Source organism: Mauremys mutica, chromosome 4 (genome assembly GCF_020497125.1).
Source record: "Mauremys mutica isolate MM-2020 ecotype Southern chromosome 4, ASM2049712v1, whole genome shotgun sequence".
Lineage (NCBI taxonomy): Eukaryota > Metazoa > Chordata > Testudines > Geoemydidae > Mauremys > Mauremys mutica.
The window spans coordinates 148817869-148842027 of NC_059075.1; the positions used below are offsets into that span (position 1 = coordinate 148817869).

The following is a 24159-nucleotide window of genomic DNA, read 5'->3' on the forward strand; positions in this document are numbered from 1 at the left end:
TCACCTGAGATCCTAGGGAGATTGGTAACAGAAATCTGTCACAATGCGAAGCAGCTGTTGGGGAGGGGGGGTGCTGTGGGACAGAGGAAAGGTCCAGTGGACGAAGGATGAGAATGGGAGACACTACCCCAGGGGCCGGCAACCTATGGCCCGTGGGCCACATCTGGCTCATGGGACCGTCCTTTCTGAGCTCCCAGCTAGGGAGGTGAGCCCGGGCCCCTCCCCTGCTCCCTCTCCCCTGACCACCCTCCCCCCGAGTCTCCACCCCTCCGACGCCCCCTGCTTCCTGACTGCCCCCCACGACCCCTGCCCCTTATCCAATCCCACCCCTGCTGCTCGCCGGAGCCAGTCACGGTGCTGTAACGCTCCCCGGCAGGAGCAGCGGGCTGGAGTGCTAGCAGCATGGCTGCGGGGAAGGGGAGACGGCAGGGGAGGGGCCAGGGCTCGCCTCCCTGGCCGGGAGCTCAGGCAAGCCGGACAGGACATGGGCAAACTACAGCCCGCAGGCCACATCCAGCCTGTTTGACCATCCTGTCCAATCCCCTGCCCCCTCCCTGTTTCCTCCCCTCCCCTGCAGCCACGCTGCTAGCGCTCCAGCGTTACAGCAGTGTGACTGGCTGCGGCGGGGGCGGGATTGGATAAGGGGTAGGGGGTCATGGGGGCAGTCAGGGCGCAGGGGGCATTGGATGGGGCGGAGACTTGGGGGAGGGTGGTCAGTGGAGGGGGAGCGAGGGGGTGGGGTTCTGGGGGGTGTTGAGGTGGGAGTGTGGATTCTGGTCTGGGGGGTTGGATAGGGGGTGAGGTCCCGGAGGCAGTTAGGGTGGGGAGCTCACTAGAGGGGGCAGTCAAGGGACAAGGAGCAGGGGGGCTTAGATGGGGGGGTGGGGTCCCAGGGGGTGATTACAGGTGGGAGGTCTCTGGAGGGGGCGGTTAGGGGATAAGGAGCAGGGGGAATTGGATGTGTCTGGGATTCTGAGGGGGGCAGTCAGGGGGCGGGCAGTGGGATGAGGTGGATGGGGCGGGGTCCATGCTATTTGGGGAGGCATAGTCTCTGCCTGGCCCTCTGTACCGTTTTACAACCCCATGGGGCCCTTGGGCCAAAATGTTTGCCCACCCTGCACTACCCCATAGACCAGCATCCTCCTCATCAGCCAGAGGGGGTGCTGGCCTTGGGTAACAGAGGTTAGGGGTAACAGGGTCCTGTAACACATGCACACTACACCATACCCAGCCTGGGGTGTGATCTCCTGTAACACACGCACCAACACCACACAGCGAGCAACAAACACAGCCCGACCCAGCCCTTACTGTGACACACACACTGCACAGCCTGGCCCGGGGACCCTTATACCCACTAGTCCCCGCTCCCCTCCCACAGCCGGGAGAGAACCCAGGAGTCCGGGCTCCCAACCCTCAGCCCCAGCCAGCTCCCCGAGGCGCAGCGGTGTCCCACTCCCAGCCCAGGACACGACGTGCCGCGAGCGCCCCCCGGCTGCCGGACTCTGGACCCAGGCGTCCGGGGGGCTGGGCCCTGCGCTGGGGCCTCCCCCGGCTACTGGAGCCGGCGGCGCAGGCGCAGGCGCGGGGCGGAGCGGGGCCAGCCCGGCCCCCTGGGTCCCAGCCCGGCCCGTGCGCAGGCGGGTCCCGGCTGCAGCCCCAGCGCGGGGAGCGGGCGAGAGGCGGCCCCGGGGAGGCAGCAGCCGCGGGGCGGGAAGTCGCTGCCCGGGCGCAGGAAGCGGCCGGGGCCGGGGCCGAGCCCGGCGATGGCTGCAGCGGGGCCGGCGCAGGTAGGACGCGGGGCGGGGACTCCCCGGCCGGGCACTGGCTGGTCCCGGCTGGGGGCCGAGCCGAGGGGGGCCGGGACCCGGGTCCCTCCCGCGCTAGTGACCCCGGGGCCGGGGGCTGCAGCAGCCGGAGCGCGGGGGCCGGGGAGCGGCGCTGGGGCCCCCCCGGGGCTGGGGGGCCCTGGCCGGGCGGACACGCGGAGCCGGGCGCGGCCCCTTCCCCCGAGCGCGGCCCCGGCCGGGGCGGGAGCCGGAGCCGGGGCGGGAGCGGGGCTGAGCACAGGCCTGGGGCGGGGACTCCGGCCGGGGGCGGGGCCGGGGGCGGGGCCTGTTCCCTGCCCTGGGGTTCGGGCCCTTCCCAGCGCCCCGCCCAGAGCCCCGTGGGGAGCCGAGGGCGACTCCTGTCCCGGCCAGCAGGGCCCCGGGTCCCGGGGGGGGGGAGTGTCCCTGGGTCACAGGTGCTGGGCGGGGGGGTCCCTGGGAGTCGCTCCCCTAGAAACCGCGTCCCCTGCTGAGACTCCGGGCTGGGGGCTGGAGCGGAAGGTGCTGAGTGTGGAACGCTTGTGCCAGCAGCTCCAGGTGGCGTTTGAGGACGTCGCTCTGTATTTCACCCGGGAGGAGTGGGAGCTCCTATCCCAGCCACAGAAGCAGCTGTACCGGGACCAGATGCTGAGGAATTACCAGGCCCTTGTTTCCTTGGGTAAGAACCAATTTATCTTTACTCACAGCTGTGAAATGTCTGGGTTCCCTTGTTGCCTCACTTGCCATGTGCCACCACGTGCCCAAGTAGTTGCAAATGTCAGCCTCTTTCAGTTCGGCTTCTTGTTAAAGATGAAATCAGGGCTACAGAGCCTGGGGCTAATCTTAGTATAACTTGTTTACCTACCTCAGTCCTGGCACAGGGCTGGTTGCAAACAGCACATGCACAAATGCAGGAAGAAAACAGCTCCCCACTGCTCCAAAAAGAGTGAACATCATAATCTTAACTGTACATTTGAACAATTCTTGCACCCTAAGCAAAAAATTGATAGGTCTGTATAACAGTGACACCTGCCATGACTCAGCCCCAACGTAAATTGAGACGGGTCATAGATGCTGCTACTTCAGAGTATGAACTGAACTTGCCTGGCAGGAGACAGGATGAAATCTCCTCTAAGGAAGGTTTATTTCATTATTCTCCTGCTTGGGATCTCCTGCTCTTTCCTCTCAAGTAGTGTCCGAGATTGGGGCCTCCTTGCACCCAGTGCTGTGCAGACAAACACTGACCGAGATCAGGGCCTATTGTGCTGGGTTGCACCAATATATAAATGAGTCCCTACCCCCAAAACTTGAGTAATAAAACTGATTCATTCCCCCTAAACAGGCTATTCAGGTTCCACACCGGACTTAATCCACCGGATCGAGGTAGGGGAGGCAGAGCTCTGGATCCAGGATGCTGAGGACTCCAGGGAAAGCTCCGGGCCTGAGAGCCCATCCCGAGGTGAGTCATAATAATCCGATCTCTTGTGATTTACGCACCTGCTAGTGGAGGGCTCCTTAATGTAGAAGGCAAAGGCAGAGCGAGATCTACTGGCTGGGAACTGAAGGGGACAAATGGAGGCTGGGAATTAGGGGCCAGTATTTATTTTGGAGGGGAAGGAGTTAGTGGAGTGGAGGCAGGAATCACTGGGGAGCTTCTCTGGCTGGGATAGGCAGGAAGCCAGGCTGGATGGGCACAATGAGCCTGTCTGGCCTTGATATCTATGAATCCTAGAAATTATAGACATGTAGGACTGGAAGGGACCTCAGTAGGTCCTCTAGTCCAGTCCCCTGCACTGAGACAGGACTAAGTATTTCCTAGTCCATCCCTGACAGGTGTTTGTCTAACCTGTTCTTAGAAACCTCCAATGATGGAGATTCCACAACCATCACAGGTAATTTGTTCCAGGGCTTAACTTCACTTAGAGTTTTTCCTAATGTCTAACCTAAATCCCCCTTGCAGCAATTTAAGCCCATTACTTCTTGTCCTGGCCTCAGTGGATAAGGAGAACAATTTATCACCCTCTACTTTGTAACAACCTTTTACGTACTTGAAGACTGTTATCAAGCCCACCTTAGCCTTTCCTTCGCCAGACTAAACAAATCCAATCATTCCTCGTAGGTCCTGTTTTCTAGATCTTTAATCATTCTCATTGCTCCCCTCTGACCCTGTCCAGTTTGTCTACATCCTTTCTGGAGTGCGGGGCCCAGAACTGGACACAGTAGTCCAGTTGAGACTGTACCTGTGCTGAGAAGAGTTGAAGAATTACTTCTCACATCTTGCTTGCAACACTGCTGCTAATACATCCCAGAATATTTGCTTTTTTTCTTTTCAGCAGTATTACACGGACTCGTATTTAATTTGTGATCCACTATAACCCCAGATGGTTTTCTGCAATACTCCTTCCTAAGCAGTCATTTCAGTTCTGACCATTTCTCCAGTTTCAGTCACTTTACATTCTAATCCTGTCCTCTAACGCGCTTGCAACCCCACCCAACTTTGAATTGTCCATAAGGATATTAGGTTGGTTTGACATAATTTGTTCTTGACAAATCCATGCTGACTGGTACCTATTACTTTATATCCTTCTAGGTCAGGGGTCTCAAACTCTGTGGCCCGCGAACCTCCCAGTGTGGCCCACGGGGCTCCAGCAGTTTTGAGGCCGGGTCTCTCCTTTGGCCCCACCTGCCACCCCCGGGCACCCCTCACCCCCCCCAGGCAACTTACAATGGCCTGGGTCTCTGGCGGCACAGCAGAGTTGAGTGGTGTCTGCTAGCCCACTCCCTGCAGCGGGATGGGGCACGCCCGCCCTGAGCGCCCCTGCAGCCAATGGGAAGCTGCAGGGGTGGTTCTTGTATGACTCTTTTTTTGAGTTTTAGGTCATTGAAGATGTCCTGGTTAAGCCAGGGAGTCTTATTATCATACTTCCTATCTTTCCTACTCATTGGATATCTGTCACCTAGGATGGGACCTAAAAATGATGGGACCTCAAAGCTGTGAAAGAGAAATGGATTGGAGGTGGGGAGGTGATGAAATTGGAGAGGGGGGGATGGGGGGAAGGGGTGGGATGGGGGGAGGGGGAAGATTTGAGGGATGCTGAGGGAAAGAGAGAGGTCTCTGTGGTGGAGGAGCATATGGAGGCTGCATTTACCTAGTGGGTGGGACATTGCAGTAGGATTCAAAAGATCTTGGTTCAGTTCTGGAAGTGAGTCACTACAGCTCCACCATGCCTCAGTTACTCCAGCTGTGTAATGGAGAGGGCACTGGGGCTGTGAGGATCAAATCTGTGTGTGTGTGTGTCAGTGGGTCTGGCACTGGTGTCAGACAAGCACCTGGCTAGAAAGACACGCCTGCGGGTCCATAGACCACAATACCATCTTCTAGGCTTCCCACATCTCAGAAAATCATACCAAGGCAGGGGTGCCCTAGAGATTTTTCAAATGGGCTTCGTGCCGCTGACCCTCCTGACTCAAGCTGTGTGTGCTGGTGCCCTGTGGCCCTTGGCACCTGGATCCAGAAATAGTTCAGATAGGGACAAAAACCTGTGTGCAGCCTGGGAGAGTATCCCCGAGTCTCTGGCCTTGGCAAAGAAAGCGCTGTCCTCTCCAGGTTCCCACCCCACCCCCTCTCTGCCACTTCACTTTGCACATGACCTCTCAGACTGAAGAAACCTGTCCCTAGCAAGCAAGGAGAAAGCTGGGAATGACTCAGGGCAGGGTCAGTCACGTATGATAAGTGATGAGTGCAAGGTTATATCACGTGGAGGACGCCATTTTACAGAGCAGGTCTCTGGCACTTCCAGCGCTTCACTGTAATGCTCTAAAACTGCCCCGTGTTCCAGGCAGCTGCTGCTTTGGGAGCGGCCATGTTTGGGAGCCAGACAAAATCATCCTTCGGGCCACAATGTGGAGTACCCTGGTGTATGGGCTGGGTGTGAAGGAGAGGGGGTGGAATGGCCTTTGTCACATCCCCTCTCCTCCTGCTCTGTGACACAAAATCATTGTCACTGACATTGCTTCAGTGTCAATGCTTTGCACAGCCCTCAGCCTTAACACAGTCTGTGACTGTCTGTAGATCAAAGGCCTGCCGGGTAGCAGCCATTCACCCCTTCCAGCTCAGCAGGACACTGATTGGGTTGTAAAACAAAAGACATGGTTTTCAGATTACATCACACAAACCCTGAGTGACTTGTCATCCCGTCTATCCCCTTCCCACCCCCCAAAAAACCCTACCCACTTGAGGATTTTAGTTTAGTTTTAGTTTTGCATAAAGAGTGTAACATCAGGTCAAGGGTAAATGACTTCTTTAGAAGGAATTCCTTGAAAAGGACTCAGTCCCCTGCAGGAATAAACTGCGTGGTTCTAAGCAGCTTGATACCGGTCTCACTGCATCTACATGAGCTAGTTTTGAACCAATATGGTTAAAACAGCGCAAACACTGTGGAACAGGCCTCATGGTATAAAACAGGAGAATGTGAAGAACCAGCCACATGTAAATAAAAACCTCTGATTGAAATAAAACCAAAATCAATTTGAAACAAACCCCGGTCTCTATTTGTTAGCACTTTGAGGCTCTAGTTCTGGATGAGGGCCCTGTTGTGCCAGGCGCTGCCTGTGTCCTGGGCAAGCTACAGTTTAATCATCAAAGAAAACCCAAGAGGTGTGTGGTGCAGGTGGGAGCAGGCCCTAGGCGCTGCACAAACAACATAGGGTGGAACCACCGAGTCAGGCTGCAGATTTGTTATGGAATTTTTGTATCATAAATTACAGAAAATGTAGTAAAAGTCACAGATCACTAAACTTCCTCTGACTGCTCCCTGATTTTTAACAAAACCTGCCCTCCTCCTCGCCATGCCCATGGGGCACCAACCACCAGCACTTCCCCCAGTGCTGCAATCCTGACCACAGCCTGGTGCAGAGGGGTTGGTGCGAGCTAGAGAGGATCTGGGGGGCAAGGCCATTCACTGAAGTTTGGCCTCCTTCCCCCACCATTATCACTGGGGGTGGGGGCAAATCTGAGTGGCGCTGTAACCCCACAGGCCAGGTCTCAGTACCCAGAGTGAGTTGTTGGGTCCAACCTTGTGCGACAGGACCCGCCATTGCAGAGTGAGGCACCCATCCAAAAACCAGTCATGGACAAATGGGGAAATCGCTCCATCTGTGACTTCTCCATCCTTGACTAACCTGTGACTTCTCCATCTGTGACTTCTCCATCCTTGACTAACCTGAGAGAGCTAACACCGGGATTGCCTCTGCTGTCTCCAGCAGGGCTCGGGATCCTGGGGGGAACACGGACACAGTCTGAATGCGGGGAAAATGCAGCAGGGAGGCAAGATTCCACATCCCATAGAGGGATCCGTGCACCGGACACAGTCCATCACCGCGGTAAACTCAGCCAGAGACTAGAACTTGCTACACACCAGAGACTCCCCATGGGCCGGCGCCCCCACCACTGCATTGACTGCGGCAAGAGGTTGAGCAACCCCTCCGCACTGACCCAGCACCAGTGCAAGCACACCGGGGCGTGGCTGCACCACTGCTCTGACTGTGGGAAGGCCTTTGTACGGAGGTCACACCTGAGAAGACACCAGCGCACACATACTGGAGAGTGGCCGCTTTGCTGTGCCGACTGTGGCAAGGGCTTTGCAGAGAGCTCAAAGCTCAGAATACACCAGCGCACACACACTGGGGAGCGGCCACATCACTGTGCTGACTGTGGCACGGGCTTTGCAGAGAGCTCAAGCCTGAGAATACACCAGCGCATGCACTCTGGGGAGAGGCCGTATCACTGTGCCCACTGTGGTAAGGGATTCTGCAGTGCGTCCACACTGACCCAGCACCAGTGCACGCACACCGGGGAGTGGCCGCATATCTGTGCTGACTGCGGCAAGGGCTTTGCTTGGCGCTCAGAGCTGAGAAGACACCAGCTCATGCACACTGGGGAGCGGCCACACTGCTGTGCTGAGTGCGGCAAGACCTTTTTACGGAACTCACACCTGAGAACACACCAGCGCGCACACACTGGGGAGTGGCCACACCGTTGTGCCCACTGTGGTAAGGGATTCCATTGTGCCTCCACACTGACACTGCACCAGCGCATACACACTGGGGAGCGGCCATACTGCTGTGCTGACTGCGGGAAAGGTTTTGCAGGGCGCTCACAGCTGAGAAGACACCAGCGCACACACACTGGGGAGCGGCCGCATTGCTGTGCTGACTGCGGGAAGGGCTTTGCAGAGAGGTCAACCCTGAGATCACACCAGCGCACGCACACCAGGGAGCGGCCGTACCATTGTACTGACTGCGGCAAGGACTTTGCACAGTGTTCAACCCTGAGAACACACCAGCTCACACACGCTAAGGAGCGGCTGCATCGCTGTGCTGACTGTGGGAAGGGCTTTGCAGACAGATCAACCCTGAGAACACACCAGCGCACACACCGGGGAGCTGTCACACCACTATGATGATTCTGGTAAGACTGTCAAAAAAACCTAGCTCTGTTCCAGCCAGCTGGTGACTGTTGGGTGACATCTATAGGTGGGATTTGCAGTCCTCTCAGCATGGATTGGGTTGAGGGGCGGGGCAGGACAGCCCAGTGTGTGTGATTGAAAGACGACTCAGGAACTGCTCATGCCGTCTACTTTATATAGAAATGTGATGAAGAAGAACTAAGTACCTAATGTGTAACAAAGGTCTGTCTAACCAGGTGTTTCTTTGCTATTAAAAAAGCTGATGCAGTCACATGGCAGGTGGAGAAGCCAATGTGAAGTGCAACCAATGAAAGTGTGCTAGCTGACCATGAGGTCTGATGAACTGTATGACAGGCAGGCGCATAGGGAGAGTTTCCCATTACTCTTAGGGGAAATTCTGCGCCTAAAAATTCTGTGAACAATATTTTAAAATTCTGCACATTTTTATTTGTCAAAATAACACAATATAATCACATTAGTTTGTCATTTTGGTAATTTTTCAAAATACTGGTCGGCAAGTATGTCTGTAACAATGCAGACCACAAAAAAGATTCAGAAAATGCTTTTTGACAAATAGATTCTTTACTAGGCTATTAATACAGAACTTTGAGTAAGAATTCATGTCAACTGCCATACAGAAATGGATTTCCTGCACCCCTCCAGAAGCAGTGCAAAGGCTTGGGGGAGTCAGGAGTAACAGAGAAGCTGAGGGAGAGGGAAGTAATTGCTGGAAGTAGCCTGGGAGTGAAGCAGGAGGGTTGTTGGGTGTGGGTGGGAAAAGTATGTAACAGATTTTTTTTGTGGGGGTGGGGGGGAATTATTAGAGAGTTGGGGAGCCTCCCTCATGCTTCCTTGACTGAGCTGCTAGCCTCTCCCATTCAGTTAGGTACATCTGCCCCGTCTCTGTGTCTCCCTGCACTCTCCTCCCCCCATCCCTGTGTGGTCCTGCACCCCCACTCCCACTTAGACCCCATCCCAGTCTTTCTCCCCACCAGCTCTTCTGAACCCCAGCCTATGTGATCCATTCAGCAGCCCTATGTGCCCTGCTCTGCCTACCTCCCCCCCCACATATTGCGTGCTTCCTCACCTGGGCCCGTGGGCAGGTTGCTGTGAGGAATGCCACTTCTGCTATGGCTCTGAGCTGGCTGCCCTCTGTTCTGGTGCCACAACAGCTCCTGGTGTAACGGCAGCACCTCGCTGGCACAACGTATTTTCTGCCAAGGGAAAAATAAATCTGCGGGGGACATGAATTCTGCGCCTGTGCAGTGGTGCACAGTTTCCCCAGGCCTGTGCAGGAGACCACATTCAGCCTGAGCTCCTGTACAACACAGGCCAAAGAACTTCCCTGAGTTAATGCCTGTTTGTTTGAACTAGAGCAGAGCTTTTGTTTGTTTTTTTAATGCAATCTTGATTTTAAAATGGCCAGAGATGAAGAATCCACCAGGATGCTTTGGAAGCTATACATTGTACATGCAGGGTTAAAAGTAGGGAAGGAAAATTGTTTTTATTTTACCGTGTGCCTGTGAAGAAGAGCTTTAAGTTGCCATCTCCCCGCCCCCCCGACAGCTCACACTGCAATGAAGAGATGAATTCTCTGTTGCAAAGACAGCTTCTGAACACGGGGAAATGGTTGTGAACGTTCTCAGGGGAGAGTCAAACAGCACAATGCCTCTTGCAGGGGAACAGCCATTGCACCAGATGTTTTCTGTGCAAAGGTGGGCTGAAGGCAGCAGTAGCCGGCTGTGCAGCGTGGGCTTCATCCCCCTAGGGCAGTGGCTGCTTTTTCTCCTTCCATGAAAGTCTGGCTGATGCTTTGATGGCTCCACCCCTTACACAATAGCTCCTTGATTGGACTGACACAGCCCACGCTGACCTGTGTTTTGGGGCTGGAGAAGGAAAAAAGGCCTCAACACTTGGGGTAGGCGGGTTGTTTGATTTGGTTGTACCTGAAATGTATTATTCTATTGAAATACTTAGATAGGGGCCATCTGTACATCTCAAAGTGCTTTACAAAGCCACTTAGTGCCTCAATCCCCATTTTACAGATGGGAAAACCAAGGCACAGAGAGCCTCACCCAAGGTCAGTCAACAGGCCAGTGGCAGAGCTGGGAATGGAACTCTGGTCTCCTAGATCCCAGCCCATAGCTCAGCCCACTGAACCACACTGCCTTTAAAAACAGCTCTTCAGTGTGTAATGTCTTGCTGTGCCTTTAAATAAAAACACTGGGCTTCACACACCCCTTCATACAGCATGAAAGAGTAACAGCCCCCACAACCCTCCAGATGTCACTGCCAAACTGGGCAAGGGGAGATCTGACCACCCAGGAACCCACCAGCTTTTAATGAGATGAAAGGAGGGGCCTGTTCCGCAGGACGTACTATTGTATGACTGGTAGGGTTGCCACCTGTCCAGGTTTTGGCTTTGGTGTCCAGGTGCCATTTAGGGTTTCTGGGTGTCTGGTTTTTGGGATCTGGCAACTCTAAATGGTGCCTGAATCAAAAGTCCGGTTACAGGGTGGGAGGAGGCAGCAGCGCTGAGCAAAGATGAAGGAGCTGAGGCAGGCGTACCAGAAGGCAAGGGAGGCAAACCCTCACTCTGGTCCTGCAGTGAGGACCTACCACTTCTATAAGGAGCTGGAAGCCACCCTTGGTGGTGACCCCACCTCCACTGCCAAGAGCCCTGAGGATACTTCGGTGGGGCTGCAGGCAGCGGGCAGGGGCCTCAAGCCCGAACCAAGTCGTGGACAAAGAGGTGAAGTTGGAGAACGTTGTGGAGTCCGGTGGCACGGCGAGTCAGGCGTTCTCCTCTCCGGAGGGGTCTAGCCGGGCTCAGCAGTCTGTGACCCACATGACATGGGAGAGGAGAACCATAGTAAATGTTCATATTGGAGTTCCTGCTGCTCAGTTATATGAGGTAGAACTGTTCTTTCCTATGTATATTGTGGAAGTGGGTGAAGGGTTAGAGAAATTAAAAATAGATTAAAAACAAACCAACCCCAAAGCATGTACACACAGCCCCAGTCCCAAACCCCTCCCAGCCCTACTTCCCAAAACGAATAAGCATTCATTCGAGCCAACTTATAAACCACCATAAGCAAACGTTCAAACTAGCTTTATAGATGTCACCCACTCACATACACATTCATACTTGTTTTTCAGCATTTCATGCAGAATACGCACACAGCTTAGCTTAAAAGAAATCTAACGGTGTTCAATTGTTCAGTACACCCCATGTAGATAAAATGTAGGGCTAGTTTAAACTATTTTATGCTAGAGTTGATTGCACTTTTTACCAGAGCTATAAATGTTGTTTTCTGACCTCTCTACACACATAGACACAACACTTTAACATCCACCCTTCCCTCCTCCTCAAAACAATTAAGCATTCACTCAAGCCAAACTGCATATTATTGTATAGATAAACTACTTTAAGCATACATTCAAGTTAGTTTTATTGACAGTTAAGTCTCACAGAACATCGTACTTGTTTTCGGCAGTATTTTATACAAAACACACACACACAACCTAATGTCAGGTAAATCTAACAATACACCCATGTACGAGACAAAATGCAGACCTGGATATTGACTTATTTGGCACATTTAGCAAAATACTAAAAAAGAAATAAGAAAATCATGAAACACTTAGGCCTGGCAGAAGCTATAAAAAGCCCTAGAAGCATCTGCATTTTGCCTCTTTCCTGCATCGATATCTGGACTACAAACTTATAATAAAAGGAGCTTTCTAACCAATGGACTTGGGACCTTCCTTTCTTTTGGATGCCATCAGAGACTTAACAAGCCAGCAGTTTATTCCATCACTGCTTCAAACCGGCCACAAGAACTTTGCAATGTGTGTATGTGTTTGATTCCGTTAACTGTTTTAACCCTCACCTCTTTCTTTTCGCTTATACCTAAACCTTTAGATATTAGATACTGTGAAAGTAGAATGAATTATATTGTAAAAATAAGAATGGATTAAAGAAATGTGGTATGTACCTTTAAGCAGAAATAAGAAATGTTGAAATACAGGTGCCAGGAAAAGAAACATTAGGCATAAGCAATGGTGCTAATGGCAAAACATTAACAGAAGATGGGTAATAGTAAGGAAATAAGATATGCATGCCTAGCCCAGGTAAACTTATCTGATTCTGCTTCCTTTGTTATCTTGTTAAGTTCTCACCCTTTTATCTATATAAATAAGATAGTTTGAGTCTTGCATGGTGCTCACATTATCTGGGTGTCATTAGCAGAGCGCTGTGCTAATAAAACAGAGTGGTCTGACAAACTGTGAGTCCTGAGTCTAACTTTGTGACAATACCAAAGGATTGGCAACGGCGATTATTGGGCAAGATCTGAGCTATATATTAACCTGGGTATGGGGCGGGTCCTTTGGGATCAGAAGAACTCTTTGTTTGATGAAATTGGTTGTAAATAACCATTCATCATTAAGTCTAGCGTCTGGGTGGTGAAACAAGGACTGGGATACCTAAGTTAGCCACTGTGGTGAGACAAATGTTTCCTGGTTTGGTATATCTTGTGGAGGAATAACCACCAGGTTTGGCGTGTCTGCACCTATTTCTCAGCAGTTTGTCCTGAATCTGGTATTTTCGGTGTGACCCTCTGAAGCACAGTGACACTAGCGCAGGGTGATTAGCCCCACATCCACTATTGTGGGATTCTTACACCTGCCTCTGCAGCCTCTGGTGCTGGAAACAGGACACTGGAGTGGACACACCTCTGCTCTGATCCAGTCTGGCAATTCTCTATGACCTAAGTGATTTGCCCAAGGTCACAGAGGCAGCAAGTGCCAGAGCTAAGAATAGACACCAGGAATCCTGTAGCCCAGCCCTGTAGCCACCAGCCCAGCCTCGCTCCCTCATTCAAGGCTCCCAGTGCCCCTTGCCATGGCCCAGAGAATGCAGCAAAGCTGCAGCTCATGAGCCCCTCTGTTGTACTCAAAGTACTATACAGGATCTTTTCAGGGGGATTAAGGCAAAACGCCACATTTATTAGTAATACAGGTATCAATTAATACTCTATGATATGCATATGAGATATATCTCACAGTCATGCATTCACACACACACACACACACACAAACACACTCCGTCTTGCTGCTGTTACCAACTAGTTGCTCCCCTTAACTGCACTGGCCAGGTGAGTTAGATGGGGGAGGGGTGGAGCCGGGCTTCTGCCGATCCGGATCGATGCTCCGATGGTGACAAGACGAGACCCGGGGTCCTCCTGCAAGACACCTCACATTTATAGCAGCTTCCCTCTTATGCAAATCTGTACCAGCTTCAAAATCTGGGTCTGTGTCCGTTGTCTTTGTGCTGCTTTTCTCTGGGTGTTGTCCCAATGCTGCTCAAAAAAGGGTGTTTTCTAAAAAAGGTGCTTGCTTCTAATCCCTGAGGCCGTCAATATGTCTGCTCTTCTTTGTTGGGCCCACTTGACAAGTTGTATTGTCCTTTGCTCTGGCTCCCATTCCCTCTGCAACCGTTGTCGCTGTCTGGAGGTGGGTGTCTTCCAAGCCTCACTCATTCACACCTCATTCAGTCAATAGGGCAATTGATTACAGAGTGGGGGGAAGATCTTATTCTACTTCTAGCAAAAAGGCACATGTTTCTTTTACTTTAACTATACTATTCTTAGGGGCTATAACATTTGATACAAAGTTTCCTACCAATTTTCTATATAGGGATATAATACAAAGTTGTATGAAAATAGAGAGGCACAATGCAAAGTCATATGAAATACAAAATAACATCATGCAAGATGCAATGTCATAAAGATACTTAATACAGAAAAAAGAACAGGAGTACTTGTGGCACCTTAAAGACTAACAAATTATTTTAGGTTTCAGAACAGGAGTACTTGTGGCACCTTAAAGACTAACACTTCTTCGGATGAGCTGCAGCTCACGAAAGCTCATGCTAAAATAATTTTTTAGTCTTTAAGGTGCCACAAGTACTCCTGTTCTTTTTGCGGATACAGACTAACACGGCTGCTACTCTGAAACCTGTTAATACAGAAAGATACTTAATACAAAATAACACAATGCAACGTCATAAAGATTTATAGAGATAGTTAATGCAGAGATTTCTCTACACCTCTGCCCCGTGAGCTGGGGCTGCTGGGACCCGGCTCGGTACCCCTCCCTCGATGGCCGCCTCAATGGATGCTTTGGGCATGCTCCTGCTCCGGATGATGTTGGCCAGGTTGGTGTTCAGGATCAGGGTTGGCTCTGCAGGAAGAGTTACAAGGAAGACATGGCTGGGATCCCATGCCTCCCAGCCTCCACTCCTTTAACCCACCTGCCTCCACTCCTCTCCAGGAGCCAGGGATAGAACCCAGGTGTCCTGACTCTGACTATCCCTCCCTGCCCCGCACCACCTGTCCCAACACCCTTCCCCTTTTCAGCAAGCGTTAGCTCTTATCCGCCTGAACCACAGGAACTGGGCTTCCCCCCTCTTATGCAAAGCAGCTGCTAGAGGGGGGCAGAGACCCAGGCACCTTAGGGGAGGTTCTGTGGGACAGAAGAAAGGTCCAGTGGAGAAAGGATGAGGAGGGGAGACATTGCCCCACAGACCAGCATCCTCTGCTCCAGCAGCCAGAGGGGATGCTGGCCTTGGGCTAACAGAGGTTAGGGGGTGCTGGGCTTAGGGACACCGGAGTCAGTGCTACTGGTCTATGCTGGGCTGGCAGGGCTCTGCAGCCACAAGCTTGGCTGGAGCTGGGTCACACACAGGATCCGTCCCTTCCTCCCCGCTCCCACATGCCTTTCATAGCAAGCGCAGGGCATGGTGAGCTCCTGGAAGAGCCAACTGTGGTCGACGTCCCATGGGCCCTTGAGTCTGACTTTGGACTATTTATTGTGGCCGGTGGTGGCAGCACGTGTGGTGTGCAGGGCAGGGGCAACCAGCTCCTTCAGTGCCAGCACTGAGACCAGAACATGGCATCTATGGGGCAGCTGCTTTCCCCAAGGTGCTGGGCAGGGACATGGGTGTGAGCTTCAGAAACACACACACACAAGTTACACAGATGAGTGAGAGATCCTGTAACATACACGTGACACACACACTGCACAGCCCTTCTGAAACACACATGTAGCACACACTACAGCCAGGTGTGACTGAGCTCCTGTAACACACACACACACCCCGCTCCTGAAACACATGCACATTCCAGCCAGGGGTTAACACACGCACACTACACAGCCAGGCTGGGATCTGTAAAACACATCACAACCCAGGAGTCCGGGCTCGCAACCCCCCACGGCACAGCGGGGCCCCACTCAAAGCACAGGGGTGGGGACCGGGCTGCCCCCTTACGGGCTCCTGCCGCCCGGGCTCCAGGTGCCACGAGCGCCCCACTGCCGGACTCGGGACCCAGGCGTCCGGGGGGCTGGGCCGGAAGGTCCCTGCGCTGGGGCCTCCCCCGGCTGCTGGAGCCGGCGGCGCAGGCTCAGGCGCGGGGCGGAGCGGGGCCAGCCCGGCCCCCCGGGTCCCAGCCCGGCCCGTGCGCAGGCGGGTCCCGGCTGCAGCCCCAGCGCGGGGAGCGGGCGAGAGGCGGCCCCGGGGAGGCAGCAGCCGCGGGGCGGGAAGTCGCTGCCCGGGTGGAGGAAGCGGCCGGGGCCGGAGCCGAGCCCGGCGATGGCTGCAGCGGGGCCGGCGCAGGTAGGACGCGGGGCGGGGACTCCCCGGCCGGGCACTGGCTGGTCCCGGCTGGGGGCCGAGCCGAGGGGGGCCGGGACCCGGGTCCCTCCCGCGCTAGTGACCCCGGGGCCGGGGGCTGCAGCAGCCGGAGCGCGGGGGCCGGGGAGCGGCGCTGGGGCCCCCCCGGGGCTGGGGGGCCCTGGCCGGGCGGACACGCGGAGCCGGGCGCGGCCCCTTCCCCCGAGCGCGGCCCCGGCCGGGCAGAGGAGCCGGAGCCGGGGCGGGAGCGGGGCTGAGCACAGGCCTGGGGCGGAGGCGGGGACTCCGGCCGGGGGCGGAGCCTGTTCCCTGCCCTGGGGTTCGGGCCCTTCCAGCGCCCCGCCCAGAGCCTCGCGGGGAGCCGAGGGCGACTCCTGTCCCGGCCAGCAGGGCCCCGGGTCCCTGGGGGAGCTGGGGGGGGGGAGTGTCCCTGGGTCACAGGTGCTGGGCGGGGGGGTCCCTGGGAGTCGCTCCCCTAGAAACCGCGTCCCCTGCTGAGACTCCGGGCTGGGGGCTGGAGCGGAAGGTGCTGAGTGTGGAACGCTTGTGCCAGCAGCTCCAGGTGGCGTTTGAGGACGTCGCTCTGTATTTCACCCGGGAGGAGTGGGAGCTCCTATCCCAGCCAGAGAAGCAGCTGTACCGGGACCAGATGCTGAAGAATTACTGGGCCCTTGTTTCCCTGGGTAAGGACTGATTTCCCTTCATTTATTCACTGCAGTGGGCTCTCTCGATGCCTCTGCTGCCATGTGCCACCGAGTGGGCAAGTGATGGCAAATGTCAGTTCTGCTTCCTGTTAAAGGAGAAATCAGGGCTACAGCGCCTTAGGGTAACATTAATGTAACCAATTTACTTGCATTATACCTCAGTCCTGGCACAGATTTGGTTATAACCAGCTCTTCCAGGAATCCCAGCTCAGACACCGAGGGCAAGAACCCTACCTCAAGAACTGACTCCAGTTAGACAAATAAGGCAGAGAGAAAAGTCTCCTGCTGCTTGGAACAGTTCCCTGCCCATGTTCTCTCTAAGTTTTTACGTGCATGTGCAGAATAAATTTTGTTCTGTGCACCAATATGGAGGTGATGTGTGCCAGTGGTGGGGCTGAGAGGTTTGGAGTGTGGGAGGTGGCTCAGGGCTGGGGCCAAAGGCTGGGGTCAGGGGAATTAGGGCTCTGGCTGGGGGTGAGGGCTCTGGGGTGGGGCCGGGGATGAGGGTTGGGGGTGCAGGCTGCCCCAGGGCTTCGGCGGAGAGAGAGGACTCCCCCAGCCCTCTCTTGCTGCAGTGGGCTGGGGAAGAGGTGCCTCTCCCCGGCTGCAGCAGCTCCGGGGCTGGGTCAGGTGGAGAAGCGTCTTTCCCCAGCAGCGGCGCCTCCCCAGTCCAGACCCCGTGGCTGTGCCCCTGTGCAGACCCACTAGTTCCCCACCTCCCCAGAAAGAATCATACATCATAAATTTAACAACCGCATAGTTGAACAATGCTGCATCCTAAGCAAAAGAACTGGTAGGTGTGTGTAACGGTGCCACCTGGTGCCACCTGCCCCCAAAGCAAATTGAGGGTATGGCTACACTGGCGATTTGCAGCGCTGGAAAGCCTCCACCAGCGCTGCAATTAGTAAGTGGCCACACCTGCAGGGCACTTCCAGCCCTGCAACTCCCTGGCTGCAGCGCTGGCCGTACACCTCACTCGGCATGGGGAATAAGGATTCCAGCGCTGGTGCTGCAGCGCTGGTCATCAAGTGTGGCCACACACCAGCGCTGTGATTGGCCTCCAGGGTATAAGGTGTATCCCAGAATGCTTTTATAAATTACTCTCTTTGTTTTGTTATGCAGCCTCTCTTTGTTTTGTTGTGAACGAGCTCCGATCGGAGCTCCGAACAAACAGAGCTCCTGTTTGCTGTGATCATCTGTACCTGGCTGTAAACAATCAAATGAGAGGCAGGCAGGGAGAGTGAATGAAACAGAACGGAGGAGCTCCGTTGAACTGCTTATCTAAAAAAACAAACACTGATCACAGCAAACAGGAGCTATCTGTACCTGGCTGTGAACGATCAAATGAGAGGCAGGGGAAACAGCGTTGGATGCAGGGTTCGCAAACATTTTGTGATTTTTCCAATCTCTCTCTTCCCCGCTCCCTGTCACAGTACACCACAGGGAGTGAGTGAAACAGCGGGGAGTCCGTGTTGGAGGCAGGCTGTTTGCAATTAAGAGTTAAGACTAAGGGGTCAGAAACATGTTCTGATTTTTCAATGCAGGAAGCTAAACACACAGTGTTGGCTCCAAAAATCCCCTCTCTCTTTCCCCCCCGCTCCCTGTCACACTAGACCCCACTCCACCCCCCTCTTTTGAAAAGCACGTTGTGGCCACTTGAACGCTGGGATAGCTGCCCATAATGCATCACTCCCAACAGCGCTGCAAATACTGCAAATGTGGCCACACACCAGCGCTGGCCCTGCACAGCTGGATGACCAGCGCTGCAAACTACCAGCGCTGCAAACCGTAAGTGTAGCCATACCCTGAGAGTGGTCATAGACGTTGCTGCTTCAGAGTATGAACTGAACTTGCTTGGTGGGAGATGGGAAGAAATCTTCTCTAAGGACAGTTTATTTAATTATTCTCCTGCTTGGGATCTCTTGCGCTTTCCTCTCAAGCAGTGTCCGAGATTGGGGCCTCGTTGTGCCAGTTACTGCACAGACAAACACTGACGGAGATCAGGGTCCTGTTGTACTGGGCTGCACAAACATATAAATGAGTCCCTGCCCCCAGAACTGATTCTTTCTCCCCAAACAGGCTATTCAGGTTCCACACCGGACTTAATCCAACGGATCGAGTTAGGGGAGGCAGAGCTCTGGATCCGGGATGCTGAGGCCTCCAGGGAAAACTGCTCCTCAGGTAAGTCATAATAATCCGATCCCTTCTGATTTACACACCTGCTAGTGAAGGGCTCCTTAATGTAGAAGGCAAAGGCAGAGCAAGATCCATTGGCTGGGAGCTGAAGAGAGACAAATTTGGGGCCAGTGTTTATCTGGGGAATGAACTACTGGAGAGCTCCCTTCAGGATGCAGTGGATTCTCCCTTAGTGGGAGTCTGTCGGTGGAGATAGAGCGACTCTTCCTCAAAGCCAAGTGAAAAACTTTTTCACTAGTAGGGTGGTGAAGAACTGGAATGGGTTACCTAGGGAGGTAGTGGAATCTCCTTCCTTAGAGGTTTTTAAGGTCAGGCTTGACAAAGCCCTGGCTGGGATGATTTAGTTGGGTTTGGTCCTGCTTTGAGCAGGGGGTTGGACTAGATGACCTCCTGAGGTCCCTTCCAACCCTGAGATTCTATGATTCTATGATTCTAACTCAGCCAGGAGTTACTGGGCTGGAGGCAGGAATTGCTGGGGGAGATTCTCTGGCTGGGATAGGCAGGAAGCCAGGCTGGATGGGCACAGTGAGTCTGTCTGGCCTTGATATCTATGAATCCTAGAAATCATAAAAATGTGGGACTAGACAGGACCTCCGTAGGTCATCTCGTCCGGTCTCCTGCACTAAGACAGGGCTAAGTATTATCTAGACTAGTGCTTCTCAAAGCCGGTCCACCACTTGTTCAGGGAAAGCCCCTGGCAGGCCGGGCCGGTTTGTTTACCTGCCGCGTCTTGAGGATTTTAGTTTAGTTTTAGTTTTGCACAAAGAATGAAACATGAGGCCGAGGGTCAATGACATATTTCGAAGGAATTTGTTGAAAGGGACTGACTCCCCCTTAGGAATGAGCTACGTTGTGTATGCAGTTAGACCGGTATAAAGCTGTTTAGCACATGAGGGGATTGTAGCACCTCAACTAGTTTCAAACCAATATTGTTTAAACAGCACAAACACTGGGGAACAGGCCTTGTGTTATAAATCAGGAGACAGTGCAGAACCAGAAACATGTAAGTAAATAACCTCTGATTGAAATAAAACCAACATCAGTGGATCAGGGCCTCGTTGTGCCAGGCACTGGGTGTATCCTGGGCAAGCTACCATTTAAGCACCAAACAAGACCCAAGAGACACATGGCGCACGTGGAAGCAGGCGCTAGGTGCTGCATAAACAACATAGGATAGAACCACCCTGAGTCAGACTGCAGATTTCTCACGGTATTTCATATAAAAAATTACAGAGCAGTTACAGTAAATTTATGCATCCGACGAAGTGGGTATTCACCCATGAAAGCTCATGCTCCAATATGTCTGTTAGTCTATAAGGTGCCACAGGACTCTTTGCTGCTTTTAGTATATTTACTAAAAGTCACGGGTCACTAAACTTACTGTGATGGCTCCATGATGTTTCACAAAGGGGGCACCAACTGCCCAAAGAACCACTTCCCCCCCCAGCACTGCAACCCTAACCCCAGCCTGATGTAGAGGGGTTGGTGCGGGCTAGAGATGATATGGGTGGCAATGCCATTCACTGAAGTTTGGCCCACCTCCCCCACCATCATGACTGGGTGGGGGCAAATCTGAGGGGTGCTGTAACCCTGCAGGCCAGGTCTTAATGCCCAGAGCGAGGTGTTCGGTCCAGCCCTGTCAGATAGGAGCTGCCATTGCAGGGTGAGGCACACATCCAAAAAACAGACACAGAGAAATTGGGAAATCGCCCCATGTGTGACATTTTCCCATCCTTGACAAACCTGTATCCTTAACCATGAGCTAACACCAGCATTGCCTCTGCTCTTTCCAGCAGGGCTTGGGATCCTGGGAGGAACAAGCACATGGTCTGGCTGTGGCAGGAGCTTCAGCCAGTCATCAGTCCTGAAAATACACCCACGTACACACACCGGAGAGCGGCTGTACTGCTGTGCTGACTACGGGAAGGGCTTTGCATGGAGCTCAAATGTGAGAACACACCAGCGCGCACACACTGGGGAGCGTCCGCACCGCTGTGCTGACTGCACCAAGGGCTTTGCAGAGAGGTCACACCTGAGAATACACCAACGCACACATACGGGAGAGCGGCCATACCACTGTGCTGACTGCGACAAGGGCTTTGCAGAGAGCTCAAGCCTGAAAAGACACCAGCGCACGCACACCGGCGAGCGGCCGTACCAATGTGCTGACTGCGGAAAGTGCTTTGCACAGAGCTCAATTCTGAGAAGACACCGGCGCACACACACCGGGGAGCGGCCATACCACTGTGCTGACTGTGGCAAGGGCTTTGCACAGAGTTCAAGCCTGAGAAGACACCAGCGCACACACACAGGGGAGCGGCCATACAGCTGTGCTGACTGCGGCAAGAGTTTTGCAGAGAGCTCAAACTTGAGAACACACCAACACACACACAGCGGGGAGCTGCCGCACCGCTGTGATGTTTGCAGCAAGAACTTCAGCAACACCAATGCACTAGCCAAACACCAGCGCACGCACACCGGGGAGAGGCCTTTCCAGTGCACTGACTGCGGCAAGAGCTTTGCAGAGAGCTCAAGCCTGAGACGACACCAGCGCGCACACACCGGGGAGCGGCCATACAGCTGTGCTGAGTGTGGCAAGCGGTTTAGTAGATTGGCCAACCTCACCCGGCACCAGGTCACTCACACCAACGCCCCTCTGCCATCGCCAGGGCCTGGGGGGCTTCTGGCAGCCAGTGGGCCTGACGTAGCACCAGCAGATGTAGACCAGCGAGTGGTCCTGTCCCCCTGATGACCAGCAGAGACTGTGTGGGGGGTGGAAGGGAACTTGGTTGAGCAGTGTGGGGACGAGCAGACCGGTCCGGGTAGTAATTTAGAGATTGTCACAGCCTACTCCATTAGGGAGCTCCCCACTTGCCCACCACACCATCCAACTATGTCTGTCCCACACACACTCATGCATCTAGCTGGGATGCAGCCAGAACAACCCCCTCCCCCCATTTAGATGGGACCCAGCCAGGAACTTCTCCCCACACTTACCTCGGTTCCAGTAAAGACCTGCTAAATTGACCGCAGATCGCTCTCCCATCGACTCCTGTACTCCACCGGATCGAGAGGAATAGGGGGAGTCGACAGGAGAATGTCTCCTCTCAACATCACGTAGTGTAGATCCCTCGGTAAGTAGATCTAAGCTATGTCGATTTGAGTTACACTATTCACATAACTCAAATTGCGTAGCTTAGATCGAATTTCCCCTGTAGTGTAGGCAAGGCCTCAGTCTGCAGCATTATTAAGGACTTCAGCATCTGTATTTGCTCCTCCATTACTTTTAATCAGTCGCTCAATTGCGTCCTTAATAAAGGTGCGATTCTCTTTTCTGTCCTGCCATTCGGCTTCCCAGCACTCCTTGTGTTCCCTTTTTTCTGCACTGGAGCACTGCCAGACCTCCCGAAACATGTCTTTTTTGCTGCGTCTTGGGCGCTTTCTTATCTGGAAGAGACGCTCGGCCAGCATGCGTGGGGTGTCCCTGAAGGCCACATCTGGTGAAGCACAGGGGACAAGGCACAGAAGCGGGATTGTTAAATTCACACACCTCATTGAAACATTTCAGTTAAATACACCTTTTGCAACATTGCATGCATCACCACCCTGTTGCATCGTACTGATTATCATAGAGTCTGCAGTCAGGCAGAGCAACACAGCAGTGTAGGGGGATCAGCTCCCTGGCGGAACAGTCAGCAAAACCATCTGGTGTCCTAGTTTGAGCGGGCGATAGACCAATTCAGGCTTCTTGGCCTGAAGGTGGGGAGGCTGTCAGCTGCAGGGATGGAGTGGCAGGTGGATGCAGGCCCACCCACTCCACTGTGTCCCAGCCCAGGGCCCTAACAGTGGCGGAGTGGTCCTATTCAGCTTTCCGGGGCTCCTTCCTACTCTCCCAGTCAGGGGGCAGTGGGGTTCTGGGGTTGTCATTCATCTCGCTGGGGTAAACGGCAAGTGGCAGCTCCTCGGTAGCCCCAGCGTCTGGCAGCTCCGGGAGTCCCTCCGGGCTCTGGCCCTGTAGCAGCCTCCGTCGGGTCCAGGCTCCAGCAGTGTTGGGGAGATGTCCTGCTCCTCTGGCAGCTCTCCCCCTGCTTCCAACGGGGCGCCGCGCATGTCCCAGCTCTGCCCATCAGGGGGCGGTCATGGTCTCTCCCTGTCCGCCCGGGTTGGCGACCACACCCTCTCACTACAACCCTCCCTCAAGCCCAGCTCCCCCCACTCTCCAGGGTTGGTATGGTCCCCCTTCCCCAACCAGGAGAGACTATCAGCATTTGCATTCTCCTTACCTGCCCTATGCCAACTGTTGAAGGGTGAGGTACCATCTTATTAGCCTCACATTATCGTGGTCTGGAGCCACTTGAGGGGGGGGTATGATCCATGACAACAATGAAGGAGTCCCCCAGGAGGTAATATGAAAGGGCCTTCACAGCCCATTTAAGTGCCAGGGCCGCCGCCTCAATGGTCCAATTGTTGCATTCCTGGGGAAAGAGCTTTCAGCCAATGTAAAGGACGGGATGGTCTTCTCCGTCGAGGGTCTGAGAGAGGATGGCCCCGAGTCCCGCTGCCACGGCATCTGTCTGGACTATGAACCTATGAGGGAAGCGGGGCTACAAAGCATTGGTTCATGGCAGAGATGGTCCTTTAGCGTCTGGAACGCTTTGGCACACTTGGGGGACCAGTGGCTGCACTGCGGCTGGTTCTTCGCTAGGCGTTTCTAATTCTATAGTATGAGACAAGATATTCATTTAATGTTTAAGAAAAGTTTTGTAAATGAGTTCCAGTAGTTCATGGATTAGGGACCCAAGCGTATGGAGTTCCAGGCAGTGGTGAGCTGGAGCTGGTTCATACCGGTTCCCGCAAACTGGTGGTTAAATTTTGAGTTGAGAACCGGTTGTTAAAGGGTTGGGCAAACTCTGGCCCATGGAATCATCCTGTCTGACCCACCTGAGCTCTCGGCTGGGGAGGTCCCCCCTCGCAGAGCCCAGTGCCATGGTAAGGGGGTGGGGCTGCAAGCTCCAGTGGGCCTCCATACACGCTGCCCCGAGCAGCATGGTAAGGGGGCTGGGCTGGGGCTGGATAAGGGGCAGGGAGTGGTGGGAGGGGGCAGAGGTTCTGGGAGAGCGGTCAGGGGATGTGGAATGGGGGGGTCTGTCGGGATGGTGGTGGATGGGGTCGGAGTAGTCAGGGGACATGGAGCAGGGTGAATTGGGTAGGGGGTGGGGTCCTGGGGGGCAGTTAGGGGTGGGGGGGTCTCAGGAGGGGGTGGTCAGGGGCCAAGGAGAAGGGAGGGTTGA

The 24159-nt window shown here is 54.0% G+C and overlaps 1 protein-coding gene across 1 annotated transcript; it reads left to right on the forward strand.

Moving 5' to 3' along the window:
• Positions 1 to 1584: 1584 nt before the first annotated feature.
• LOC123369097 (zinc finger protein 585B-like) lies at positions 1585 to 22213 on the forward strand. Its single transcript, XM_045014457.1, has 8 exons — positions 1585 to 1787; positions 2355 to 2484; positions 3148 to 3264; positions 7068 to 8257; positions 15630 to 15950; positions 16522 to 16651; positions 18752 to 18853; positions 20662 to 22213. The coding sequence occupies exons 1-8, from the start codon at positions 1764 to 1766 to the stop codon at positions 21615 to 21617; spliced, it is 2970 nt and encodes a 989-aa protein (XP_044870392.1). The 5' UTR covers positions 1585 to 1763; the 3' UTR covers positions 21618 to 22213.
• Positions 22214 to 24159: the final 1946 nt, after the last annotated feature.